The sequence below is a fragment of the Hemicordylus capensis genome, chromosome 1 (assembly GCF_027244095.1).
Source record: "Hemicordylus capensis ecotype Gifberg chromosome 1, rHemCap1.1.pri, whole genome shotgun sequence".
NCBI classification, from domain to species: Eukaryota; Metazoa; Chordata; class Lepidosauria; order Squamata; family Cordylidae; genus Hemicordylus; species Hemicordylus capensis.
In genome coordinates, this window is record NC_069657.1 from 247,336,601 (window position 1) to 247,349,435 (window position 12,835).

Consider the following 12,835-nt stretch of genomic DNA (forward strand, 5'->3'; position numbering starts at 1 on the left):
ATCTACTTCTGTTGCACTAATAATATTACATGAATCTCCAAACCTGTTTGCTTACTGAAGCATCAAGATGTTGTCTGGAAGATTTGAGATGGAGGGTCCATTCAGACTGGCTCTGCCAGTTGACCCTGCAGTGTTTGTCAGGTGATCTATCTTGAGAGATTTTAAATTACTCTCCACCCAGCCAACTTTTGATGTGGAGGGACTGGGATTGTATGCTGACTTGTTGGTTTATTATACACCTTCACTGATATGATTTCTGTTCAAATAAGCTTATGAGAGTTCTCAGTCATAGGAAACTGCCATAAACTGAGTCAGACCATTGGTCTATCTAGCTCAGTATTGTCTTCACAGACTGGCAGCAGCTTCTCCAAGGTTGCAGGCAGGAGTCTCTCTCAGCCCTATCTTGGAGAAGCCAGAGAGGGAACTTGAAACCTTCTGCTCTTCCCAGAGCGGCTTCATCCCCTGAGGGGAATATGTTGCAGTGCTCACACATCAGGTCTCCCATTCAGATGGAACCAGGGCAGACCCTGCTTAGCTATGGGGACAAGTCATGCTTGCTACCACAAGACCAGCTTTCCTCTCCACGTCCTGGAAGGCCAGGAGAGCCAATCTGATGGCACAGAGCTCCAGCAAACTGATGCTCCTCTTGGCTTTGAGTCTGTTCCAGGATTGCTTGTGCCTCTCAACCCATGAGGCTGGCATCCATAGCATTCTTCACCCTTGTTGGGGTTAAGAGGCTCCCCCTTCCCCTGTAGTCTTTGTCTAGACATCAGTCCAACAAAACCACCAGTTTGCGGGAAATGGGGAGCATCTATCCAGTGAACACTTTCCTTCCGAAATGGGAGTAGGTGCCTTGTAGACATTTAAATTTATGATGGATATCATTCCTCAAAGCCCTGAAATGATATTGTGTCCATGTGAACTCTGAGGTGATCCATCATCTTTACAGGTACAAGGTATTATTTTCTCAGTTCATCATGAAGCCATGTTCCTGGAAGCACATCAAGATGGTTTGAACATCTCAATGTATCTGTTTAACCACTTTAAATCTATGATCACCCTCACATCCCCATTTTTATTTAGAAGCATAAAATTGAATAGGTCTTGGAATGTCTTCGGCCCCAAAGAAATAATTTGATAGCCTATATATCTAGAAGATGCCGAACAGCTGTTTAGGATGAGGAAGTATTTCTCTCTGTTTCTAGACTTTGGCGATACTTGGCACTACTTTAGCAGTACTTCTGGACAGGTGAACCAAAAAATGAAATTTGTTCTCTGAGGAGATAAAATACCTAGGCCATGTAATATTCATATGGGATAGCGAAAGACCATAACAAACTAAATCTTTAGATCCCAGCTTATTTACATTATATGCAGCTATTTACGGGTAGCTTTACAAAGTCTCATGAAGGGAGGGTATTGGAAGGGTTGCTTAAATAGCATAGAAAGAACAAATTTTCTGTACATCATTTCCACAATGCTATTGTTTTTATTCCCATAATCATATTATATGGCAGATGCTTATGGGTGTTTTTGTTCATACCTGAGTATAGGTATAGATGTTTTTCTTTGGGTCAGTGGCCCCTATGCCATACTTGAAATGAGACACTGTACTATGCCACTTTGCAATTATTTCTTCCCAAGATTTAGGAATAGCTGCTTGGGATATGCTCTCACCACAGACAGATCCTGCAAGAATGAGAAGTATGGTTGTATCGAAGGATGCATCTTCAGGACGGATTAGTACATATAATATGTTAAGATTAGCACTCAATTGAGGAAAGAATTGGTACTACTTTAGATACAAGACCAAACCCTAAATATATAATAGCTTAATACATTTAAATGATGGTTATATATTTCTTTTAATTTAGAATGTAATTTTAATAAAAAGTGGGCGGGGGGGGTTGCCAAGTACCCAAGTGCACTTATTGGCCAGAATGTTAGAAGCTAGAAACTGGTTTCTCTCTTACTAAGGGCTAAATTATATGATGTGTTAAACACACAATTGGCCCAGGCATGCTTGTATTTTGTTCCCTAAATAGCAGTGACAGGGAGGGAGGACTCAATCTAGATTAGGTGACATTTCATCCTGGGGCAAATAACAGTTGTGGGGGCAATGGGACCTAGACTGGGATGGTGTCAGGGACAAAGGATTAAATCACACCTCCAAAGTAGGGATGTGCCGAATCGGTTCGGAGGACCGGTGTTTGGGCTGGTTTGCTGGCAGGGGGTTACTTTTAAGGAGCAGGAAGGGTGCCCCTCCCCGCCACTGCCGTGTTCCCCCCACAGCGCCGTACCAGCCTGAACTTTGTTTTGTGCACATCCCTACTCCAAAGCCCATGCTTTGGTTCACATCCCACCCCCTGCAATTGGTATTTAGAAAATTTAAAACTCATGCAAGGACTATTTCCAAGCTTAATGTAATGTGTAGCTTGGCAATGAGCATGGGCTGAACTAGACGCTACATGGAAGATGCATGAAACCATAACCCAAAGAGCTTTAAAAAAACAAATAGCATTGGTTCAGGCAGATAAAAGGGGGACCATAGGTGGATTACGGGAGAGGCAGGGGAGCCTACGGCAGCAAATACCCACCCAGCGGCAGAAATATATATATTTACATTTGTGGTTTTTGTAGTCTCTCATGACAGTGGCGGCAGGTTGGGTGCGAGCAGAATGCAAAGGGGCCAGGCAATGGAGACACATTGTGGGCAGCGGAGAGAGCAAGCAGGCAGCGATTTCATAGCTCCCAACCCAAGCCCTCGTGCACCCGCCCGTCTGCCTCCCAAATTATGACGGCAGCAGTGGGGTGCATGTGGGATGCAAAGGGATTGGTGGCGGAGAGGGCGGTGAGAGCTCCTATCCCAAGCCCGACTACCTCCCAAATGCAAGTGATTGCCCTATTTCAGGCCTTCCTGCGCACGCACGTGCATGTGCAGAGAGGCCCGAAATAGGGTGAACGCTTGAATTTGGGAGGTAGGCGGGCTTGGGATAGGAGCTCTCGCCGCCCTCTCTGCCTCCAGTCCCTTTGCATCCCACACGCACCCCACCACTGCTGTCATAATTTAGGAGGCAGACGGGTGCAATAGGAGCTCACACTGTTGTGATGCTGTGCAGCGGCGGTTTAAACTTTAAAAAGTAGAATTAAACTCCCCCCTCCTTCCTTCCTTGCCGCTAGAGCAGCAAATTTTTGGCCGCCTACGGGCAGCAAAGAGGTTAAACTGCCACTGAGGGGCGGGGGGGGGGACTGCTTCACCCCTTCCCTGCTTCAAGACATTTTTGGTGCTCCATATTCCCTAATGTGTGAAACAGCCTTGAGTCTCTTTCACTTCACTTACCATTTATAGTGCGCTCTTCAACAGGACTCTGTCGTAGCTGACAATTTCCAGCCCATTTTTTAGCAGTCTCGCTCGCTTCTTCACTCCATGACTTAGCAAAGCAAAGAATGACAGACCCATCAACGCTATGAAACATGCACAGAGCAGCTACAATCTCACAAGTCAGCTATTTAGCACAACAAAATGAAATCCAGACCCCCCACTCCCCGTTTGCAGCAAAGATTGGAGGGGTTGTTTCATCTCAGCCCTAGGAATCACAATTTTGTGTCCTGTATTAAAGCTCATCTGAATGAGCGAAGTGGTATCGTAGGAAGCTGTATCCCGAATCAGACCATTGGTCCTTCTAGCTCAGTATTGTCTACACTGACCAGCAGCAACTCTACAGGGTTTCAGGCAGGCTCTTTTCTGTCCTCCATGGAGAAATGCCAGGAATTGTAACTGGGACCTTCTACATAAGAAGCAGATGCACTTCCACTGAGCTATGGTCCTTTCCATGGTCCATAATCAGGGTTTCTAACTTGAATGAATGAATGAATGAATGAATGAACGAATGAACGAATGAACGAATAGCGAGCTTTAATAAATACCTGCCCCCAAAGCAGGGCCAGCAGGTGGAACCTAAGCAGAACCTTGGAGATAAGGAAAGGAGCCTGCAGAAGTATGATAAGAACTGGGATGGAATTTGGTAGATCAGGAATATTGTTGCATGGCAACTCTAGACAAAAGGTCAGTTCATTAGAGGCATGGGTAAATCTCTCTGCCTATAACCAAGGTTGACTGTTCTTCAATTGCCCCCTGCAGCCATGCCTTTAACATGGTCTACAGTTAATAACAGGAAATATAATTTCTCTCCATGCCATTCTCATGCCTCAATTAAAAGCACAGCAGGGTGCTGTCTAGGAGTCAAGAGACACACTTCCAGCAGTTTATAAGCAAGTGTATCTGCATGACCAAGAAATCCTTCTTGAGAGAATAGAGGAATTAAAAGTACATATAAACATCCCTTCTTCCATTTGTGAAATTTTTGAGGGACTGGAATAAGCAGTGGGCAAGAATCAGTGGGAGTGGCAAAGCCCAAGGGGAATGAGAATGGATAGATTTTTACAACACCCATCAATAGGAAGGATGAGGAAGGCTGAAGTCCACAGACAATGAGGCGGGTCTCACAATCAGTGAGACCTGCTTTGTGTCGGTTTGCAGGGAGAGTGGGCTAAGCCCGCTCTCCCTGCAGATGATTGGAAAGCCCTGCCTGGGTGACCGGATTGGCTGCCCACACAACTGCCGTCTCCGTGATGGAGCCAGGAGGGGCTGGGGAGTTGGGGGGCCATGCGGCCCCCGGAAGCTCCAGTATGCCCTGCACAGGGCATACTCGAGAGGCTCCCGAGCCGAGAGGCTGCTTTTAAGCTTCCCGGTCGGGGGGCGGGTCGTCTCCTCATGAGTAGCCGCAGCTACTCATGATACAAAAAACTGGGTTTGCGGAGCGGGCTACTTGAGCGGGTTACCCGCTCAGGAACCACTGGGCTCGCAGCTGCGCCTGGTGGTTCACATGGTTGTAGGAAATCGGCCTAGTGGAGGCTAGCCCAATTTACTACAATCGTGTGAATAGCCTCAATGACTTGGAAGGAAAACAGCCAACACATTGGGTGCAGATCTCTAGTTTGGTTCTCTTTAAAACATTTCAGAAATACTGGTTTAAAGAGCCTGGCAGATGTTACATTTATCAGGTGCACCAGGCCCAAGCTGCATATCTTGGGAATTATGAAGGGAAGATCTCCCTGCAATTCCAAAGTGCAAGGATATTCTAACAATATCCAGCAGCCTCAGTAAATTGTATCTTACCATTTTCAGCATATTGCTGGCTGTTGGGTTCACACTTCTCCTCAACGTGTTGAATGTGTCGACAATGTCCTTCTTTTTCTCTTCAGTGATTTCACTCAATATGGTTTTCTCATCCTAAAGTTAGAAATAAAATCAAGTCTAATGTGCATGAATAATTAAATATACATCCCATTAATATGGGCTTAGCTAAAATAATGCCTGGAAGTGCACATGCACCACCAACAGCCTAAATCTTTTTGTTACTGTGCACTACCAATGCAGGTAGCTGCACTGCGCTATCTCCTCCAAAAACCATGCACACCATCAGTTTTTCTTTCTTTCTTTCTTTTCTTTTCTTTTATTTATTATTTATTATTTTTATTTATTTAACATATTTTTCTACCGCCCAAAACGTACGTCTCTGGGCGGTTTACAAGAAGATAAAAACAAAGGTAAAACATTAGTTAAAAACAAAAAGAAGAAATTTAAAACACAATTTAAAATTGTTTAAAACAATGTTCTAAAAACAACATTAAAACTATTAAAACAATAGTTAATTAAAAGCCTGGGTGAACAGATGTGTCTTTAAAGACTTTTTAAAAATTGTCAGAGATGGGGAGGCTCTTATTTCACTAGGGAGTGCATTCCAAAGCCTCAGGGCAGCAACGAAGAAAGCCTGTTCTTTCAGTCTATTAGCTCCAGCTTGACGGAGCAAATACATTTTGACCTTTCTTTCAGCACTTTTTTGGGGGGATGTAAGTAGGAGATCCAGAGACCCCAAGGCCTTGTCCATCAATTATTTCACCAATGGGGTTGATTCCTTCCTAGCTCTGTGAATCTGAGGGATGTCATCTCAGATTGGCAACATCCACATGTAATGTGAAAGCAGAGGTTGCCAAACCTGTGATTGGTTAATTTTTCAAATTAGGAATCGCATCACAGACGTTCGTCCAACCATGGTCCGTCAACCTCCATTTTCAGGACAGGGGAGCCCCTCCCTCTTCCTGGGCCACCGAGGCCACATCCCAGCAAAGCTCCACAGAGCTCGTGTCGCCGGACTGTGGGCAAGGCCTCTGCACTAGCCATGATCTTCAAGGAAGGGCGTGCTGAGTGCGATTGTGCCTATTCAAAATGGTCTGCCCACCCTCAGCATAATATAAATATTATTGTGTATAATAAATAAATAATAACAAAGGGCATTTAAATCTCTTTAAATGTCGTGCCGTGCAAGCCCTTCTCCTGAAAGCAATTGCACTACTGCCCTTGTAAGAGCCCCAAAACAAAACTGTCTTGCAAAAGCTTAATTTCTGGTGGTGGGGTGGTCGTGGTGGGCACTATTTTTCTGTTAGGAAAGGGAAGGGGACATGATGACTTCCTGGGGGGGGGTATGTATATGAGGGAGGGCAAAGGATCCTGGGGCCTGGCCTCCTGTGACCAAGGATGCTTTTGCAATGGCTCACCCTGGCAAAGCAGTCCATGGAGACCAAACCACACTCTCGTCGCCATGGAGGCTTGCTGCCAGGGGACTAGCACTCTAATGAGAGGGCCAGTCTACCGGAGAGGACCTTGGGCTCAACAACTTTTGGTCTTCTGTCAGACTGCACACTCATGGGTTGAGCTAACTCAAAAAAGGGGGGCCTGCTTGTGTGGGGACCCCATTCTCTCTGGTTAATGATATAACCTTTCCACAGTGACACGTACACACCCTCTCCAGGGAAGACTTTCACACACCCAAAGGAGATTTTGACACTCCATGTGTCCAGACTGGGGAAACACCAGGACCGGGAATGGATCTTTATTCTCATTCAAATTTCCCAGGTGCGGACCGGCGTAGCACCACATGTAGATCTGACAGGGACAGGGAGAGCTGTTGCTGGGGTACTTGTCCCCGTGACATCACACATTATTTGCAATTTGGCTCAACACTCCTGTCCCCACATACAGTTCATCCCATGAGATGAGAAGATGTATCCCCAGGACCTTACACTCTCATGAGTGAGCAGTCCGCTTAGGAATAGCATCCATCGTCATCACAGAGGAGGAATCTCCTGTCAGTGTTGACAATGATGATCCTGCTGCCTGGCACTTCTCATGAGTAAGCCTAGGGACTGTTGGAAGTGAAGGACTTTGCGCTGTCTCATGTCTCAATGACAGAGGGGACAGACTAGTGAGTCAGAGGGCTAGAGAGGTCAAGACACTAGTCATCCCTTCTCTACTGCTGTGATACTATCCCTTTGGTATGTAGATTGCTACTCTCAGGGACACTTCTTTCCTTCCAGCCAGCCACTTCCTACTTCTCTTTTCTTCCCTTCTCTTCCTTCTCCCTTGCATCATGCAAGCTCCTCTCTCCCTGCACCATGTGTGCAGAGAGGTATCCCTCTGCATCCAGCTACCTAGATAGATTAGAAATCCTATCTCTCCACTTTACTATCTAGAATGGAGTTCACTAATAAATACTCCTTATATTGATTTGAAACTATGAACTGGCTCCAAGTTATTTTGCTCTCAGCATACATGCATGCCTGGGCAGACTGTGCTGTGTTGTGCCTCTGTGCACTCTGCTATATTAGAAGGGTATCTCTTACCAGAGAGAATTCCCAACAGGGACCACACACATTTTTCTCAAGGGGAAGGGGCTGAGACCCCTTCCCCAACATCATTATACGAAAAATAGACTTTAGACATTCAGGAATTCTGGTTGGGGCTGCCTTATAAATGTGATCCCGGGTAATGTCACCCTGCCATATGTTGCCGTCTCAGGACTCTAATGGGGTTGCCCTACTTATGTTGCCACTGCATGTGTGTGCGCTTGTGTACATACATGTTTGTTACTTCATTTTCGGAGAGCAAAGCATGTAGTGCCTGTCTTGCCATCCCGTTCCCTTTCTCTCCTGGTTGCCAGGAGGGGAGAGCAAGGGACAGAATGGGAAGAGGGCATGCCCCTGTGTGACTTTGCCATTTGACAGGCTGACAAGCTTGGGAAGTAATGTGGCAGTGTCCCATTTGTAGGCAACTGCTCTTCTGGATCAGAGAAAGGGGGATGGGCAAGTGCTCCAGGAGGTGACCAGCGAGAAGCACTCCAGGCATGGAGTAAGCATGGTCCTGGCAGGTCTGCACCACCGTCTCTATTATGACAGTTCCCAAAAGTTAACGAAACCATGGTTATGGCATCATCTGTGTTCGGACATAATGCTGCCACTGGAAAACCTGAGGTTATGGCTGCGAAACTCACTACAAACTAAAGGTTCAAATTGGAGTGTGGCGAGACAAACCTCAGGTTGCTTTTGCTGCAAAACCATAGTTGCACACGTTTGGATGTAATGGAGTTCCAACCTCTGCCCCGGTTAACCTCGGTTTCACATTGTGCCATTGGATGTAACGATAACTTTGGCCTCACTCACTACATTCTGGTTTGGTGAAGTCACGTATCTCTCCCCCACATTGCTCGCTCTCCTTATGGTGGACTGTAGCTAGCCCTATTGTTTCTCTCTGGATAAGCTGACTTTAAAAGTCGATAACCTATAAATGTTTCTGGAAATTAGGCCAGAAGCTAATTTGAAAGTTTCTACTTTATTTTATGCTTGTTATTTTCCTCTATACCTGATCTTTGTTCCTAAACCTTTTTCCTTTCCTTTTTTGCATGTTGGCCTTGTGGACTTAGTAGTGTGCTTAAATGTAATGAATGGAGTTTACTGTCCAAGATGCCTGTTTGGCTCAGTTTCCCCCAAAACAGAACTATAAAGGGCTGTTGGCTATGGATTAGGGATGAGCATGAACCAGCTTATAGTTGGCCCAGCAGCGGGGGGGGGTTACCTTTAAGGAGCATGGAGGGTGCTCTTACTCCCCACCCTGCTGCATTTCCCTTGCTGGCACTGTGCCCAAAATCGCTGGCATGGGGAGGCGGCATACCCTCTTGCCGCCCCGGTCAGTGTCAGACCGGAAGTGCCCATACACATGCAATGCCAACTTCTGGTCTGATGCTGACTGTGGCAGCAAGAGGATATGCTGCCACCTTGCGCCAGCTAATTTGGGCACAGTGCTGGTGGGGAAAACATGGTGGGGGGAGAGCACCCTCCCTGGTCCCCTGCCGCCAAACTGGCCGAAGCGCTGGACTGGTTCATAGGTCCAGAAAAGGACCTCCAAACCAGTTAGTGCACACCCCTACTATGGATTCCCATCTGTTTAGATGGGAAGTTCAGAAGTTGTTGACTCTTACTGCAATGAGCAAACTAGTATTGTACGGGGATGTTCTAACAGGGTTCTTTAAGGAGTATTGGCCGCAAAGGCCCAAAGAAAAGAGGAGTTTGATGGATAATGACCATTTTGTTTGTGACATTTTGTTGTTATACTTGAAACTCAATATAGATTCATGTGTTTCAGATAGCCTTTTTGAAGTGCCTTTTTGTTTATTTTTTGAGGGAGGAACAGTTGGGAAAAGACAGAAAAGAAATGGCTTCAAAAAGCAGAAAAGTTTAGATGTCTCTTTTTTTAGCAATAAGAGAAAGAAAATAAGTTCATATAGTGAGAATGATGCAGCATCAGGCCATCAATGGTCTGGGTGAAGCATTTCAAAATTGCTTTTGAGTCACATGGCATAAAATCTTCTGGTGCACTACGAGCAAGCTGTCACCCTACACTCCTGCCCATTAGGGGATGTTCAAACCCTTAGGTATTGGCAGTGTCTTCATCAACAGGTATCTAACCCAACTAGAAACTCAGCTTCATCGTATCACCTGCCTCACATATGCACTCAATTTGCCCAGCAAATGAGACAATTGGTACATTCCCTGCATAATGCTGAAATGTTTGGAGCAGAGCTCTCTGCTGCCTTTTTCTACATTAATCAGTACAGATGGTGGGGGCCTTAGAGCATTGTGACTACAATACTCCTCCTTAAAGCCAAGCAGAACTGGAATAAAACTGTTTAGTCCCCTGCTAACAGAGCAAACAGGCACCTTTTAAAAGTGGCGATTCTCTTTTTTGAGCAGGGAGAGAGCAACTGGCCCTAGCCATCTCCAGCACGGCATCCTTCCAATGGCTGTTGCTGGTTTCTAACTTATGTTGACTTTTTAGATTGTGAGCCCTTTGGGGACAGAGATCCAGCTTTATTTATTTGTATTTCTCTATGTAAACTTCTTTGGGAACTTTTGTTGCAAAGCGGTATATGAGGCTATTCACACGATGGGAGGAAATTGGGCTAGCGGAGGCCAGCCCGATTTCCTCTCACCGTGAAAACCACCAGGCTCACCCGCTTAAGTAGCCCGGCAGTTAAACCCGGTTTTTCTGCTTGTGAGTTGCTGTGGCGTGGCTCTGCGCAGCAGCTGCTCATGAGGTGACCCCCCGGCCAGGAGGCTGAAAAGTCTGCTGTGGGTGGCCACGCAGCCCCCGAACTCCCCAGCTCCCGCCGGCTCCGGGACTGAGCCGGCAGCTGTGTTTGCGGCCACTGCGGCCATCCAGAGCAGACTGTCTGCTCGTCTGTGGGGACCGCTGGCTAAGCCTGCTCTACCCGCTCACCATCCCCAGGCAGCTCCCACTGATGGTGGGAATCGCTTTTATAAGTATTTGTCATTGTCATTTAGCTCCCTTTGCTACTAGTGCTGAACTCCAATGGCTCATCTCAAAGCTAAGCTCATCTCAAAGCTAAGCTCTAGTTACGAATGGCTCATCTCAAAGCTAAGCTCTAGTTATGGAGCAAAATGTGTATAAATGCAATGAATTATATGGGAGCGAGCACACCATTGACCCCATTTTTTTGGGTTGTTTGTCTGCCACAGTGCTTGCAGCCGCAGTAGGCACACGGGGGGAGGGGTCCCCAGGAATTCACGGCACACTCCCGAGTGAAACCCACTCTTCCCGCAAACCCCTGACGGCTCTTCACACTTTACACTGCTCGTGTGAAGAGCCTCACTACCTAATTGCATAGTCTTAAACCCCATTCACATCAGCTTGCTTAACTGGATGCAGGGTTGCGGGCTTTGTTCTTTACGCATTTGTTCACGATATCTTGCCTTTAAAAGGAAACCGGCCCTTCCAGTTAATAAACCCCAATTTATTTATTTATTTTGCTCTGCTGCTGTTTCTCATCGAACAATTTTACAAACCAAAACAAAACAAATCCCAGAGAACAACCACTCCTGCCAACAGAATGGGATGGGAATTGATCCATGTAAACATTTGTCATTATTCCCGAGCAATGGTTTATAATCTGTGTTCCAGAAAACCCTTGTGTTACTGAGAATCTTCTCAGGGGACGCTCAGTGAAAAGATCAGGAAACCAACAAGGAGAGAAACCTGTGAGCCAATATTGTGCTCCTTGATTTTGTGCTCCTCAAATTGCTGGACTGATAGGACCTGAAACATACCTTTTCAAAGTTATATTTAAACTTTAAAGTTATATACTGTGTATGCGTGAACGTTCAAAGCTGGATTGTGCTCTTAGGAGTAAACACGTAAAGTGGCCAGAAAAATGCTGATTAGCAACTGCAGGCATAGTTCAACAAGTGCAGGTCAACAATGTCATGGTCACACAGGATTTGCCTCTTCAGGAATATAGCTGATAGGTTACCATAGCCACTGCCAGATCATATGCTCCCTTACATCTCCGAAGTTTTGGGGGGTATTAAAATATGTTAATAAACAAACAAACAAACAAACAAACAAACAAATGTAGTACATTTTTGAAAAAGTCTCACCTTTCTTACAAATGGGAGATTCAGCATGTAGTATGCCCTATGCAGGAAACTTCCACTGCCTCCGACACATAACTGGGGGGTGCGGAGTGCCTCCAGTTTGGCTTGGGCATTAAATAGCAAGATCTCATAAGCCCAGTCAGTGCTGTGCTTGAATTGAGTGTGCGGCCTAAAAGCCTCTGCAGTGTATTGGAGATCTGTGGCAGATGCCCCAGAGTTCCTCAGAAGACAGGGTGGTGAGGAAGGGGTTCCCTGTGGCTAGAAAGCTTGAAAAAGTTTTAATTGTTAGCTGCCCAGAGACGTATGTTTGGGCAGGATATAAATGTAATTTTTTTTAAAAGCCTGAAAAAGCCATGTCTGACATGTGTTTTACTAAGGTTTGGGGTAGTATACAATACAATACAATACAATACAATACAATACAATACAATACAATACAATTCATAAATAAATTCATACCGTTCCAAAAGATTGCTGGACCACAGCAGCCAAGAGCAGTAGGATGATCAGAAGAAGCATTTCTAGAGAACAAAAACAATCAGCAAATGTAATTGCAATCTTCACTTGCTCAAGATGATGGTGTACATGAAGTGGAAGCTTAAGCATGTTTACTCCGAAGTTGTGTTACTCCCTAGTGACGATGCTTAGGGTTACATCCTTATAATGGATTCATACTATACAATGGAATTCTTCTCACGATCATGGAGAAGAACTCCTCAGTGGTCTGCGGGGAGAGCAGGTTTGCCCAACCCTCCCTGTGGACAATCATTCACCCTTCCCCAGCAGCGTGCCCGGCAGCTCTGGGGGTTGAGTGCAGGGAAGCACTGCTGTGCAGCGCCCTAACCTCAGAGCCCCAATAATGCACCACACACGTGTGCAGTGCATTACTCGGATCGCCCCCCCCCCGAGTGTGCCCGCTGCTTCTGCAAGCAGCCACAGCAAACACACAATCAAAAAATGAGGTCAAGGGAGCACTTGCTCCCTTAAC

At 46.0% G+C, this 12,835-nt stretch overlaps 1 protein-coding gene across 1 annotated transcript in view; it reads right to left on the reverse strand.

Moving 5' to 3' along the window:
- The window catches only part of LOC128335038 (cysteine-rich venom protein 2-like), a 41,956-nt gene that overhangs the window by 14,815 nt on the left and 14,306 nt on the right, over positions 1–12,835 (reverse strand). Inside the window, exons 3-6 of the mRNA XM_053272822.1 lie at positions 12,307–12,368; positions 5,180–5,293; positions 3,341–3,431; positions 1,544–1,689 (exon numbers count right to left, since the gene is read on the reverse strand). Of these exons, the coding sequence (XP_053128797.1) occupies positions 1,544–1,689; positions 3,341–3,431; positions 5,180–5,293; positions 12,307–12,366 (411 nt within the window). The 5' untranslated portion in view covers positions 12,367–12,368. The remainder of the gene's footprint in view (positions 1–1,543; positions 1,690–3,340; positions 3,432–5,179; positions 5,294–12,306; positions 12,369–12,835) is intronic.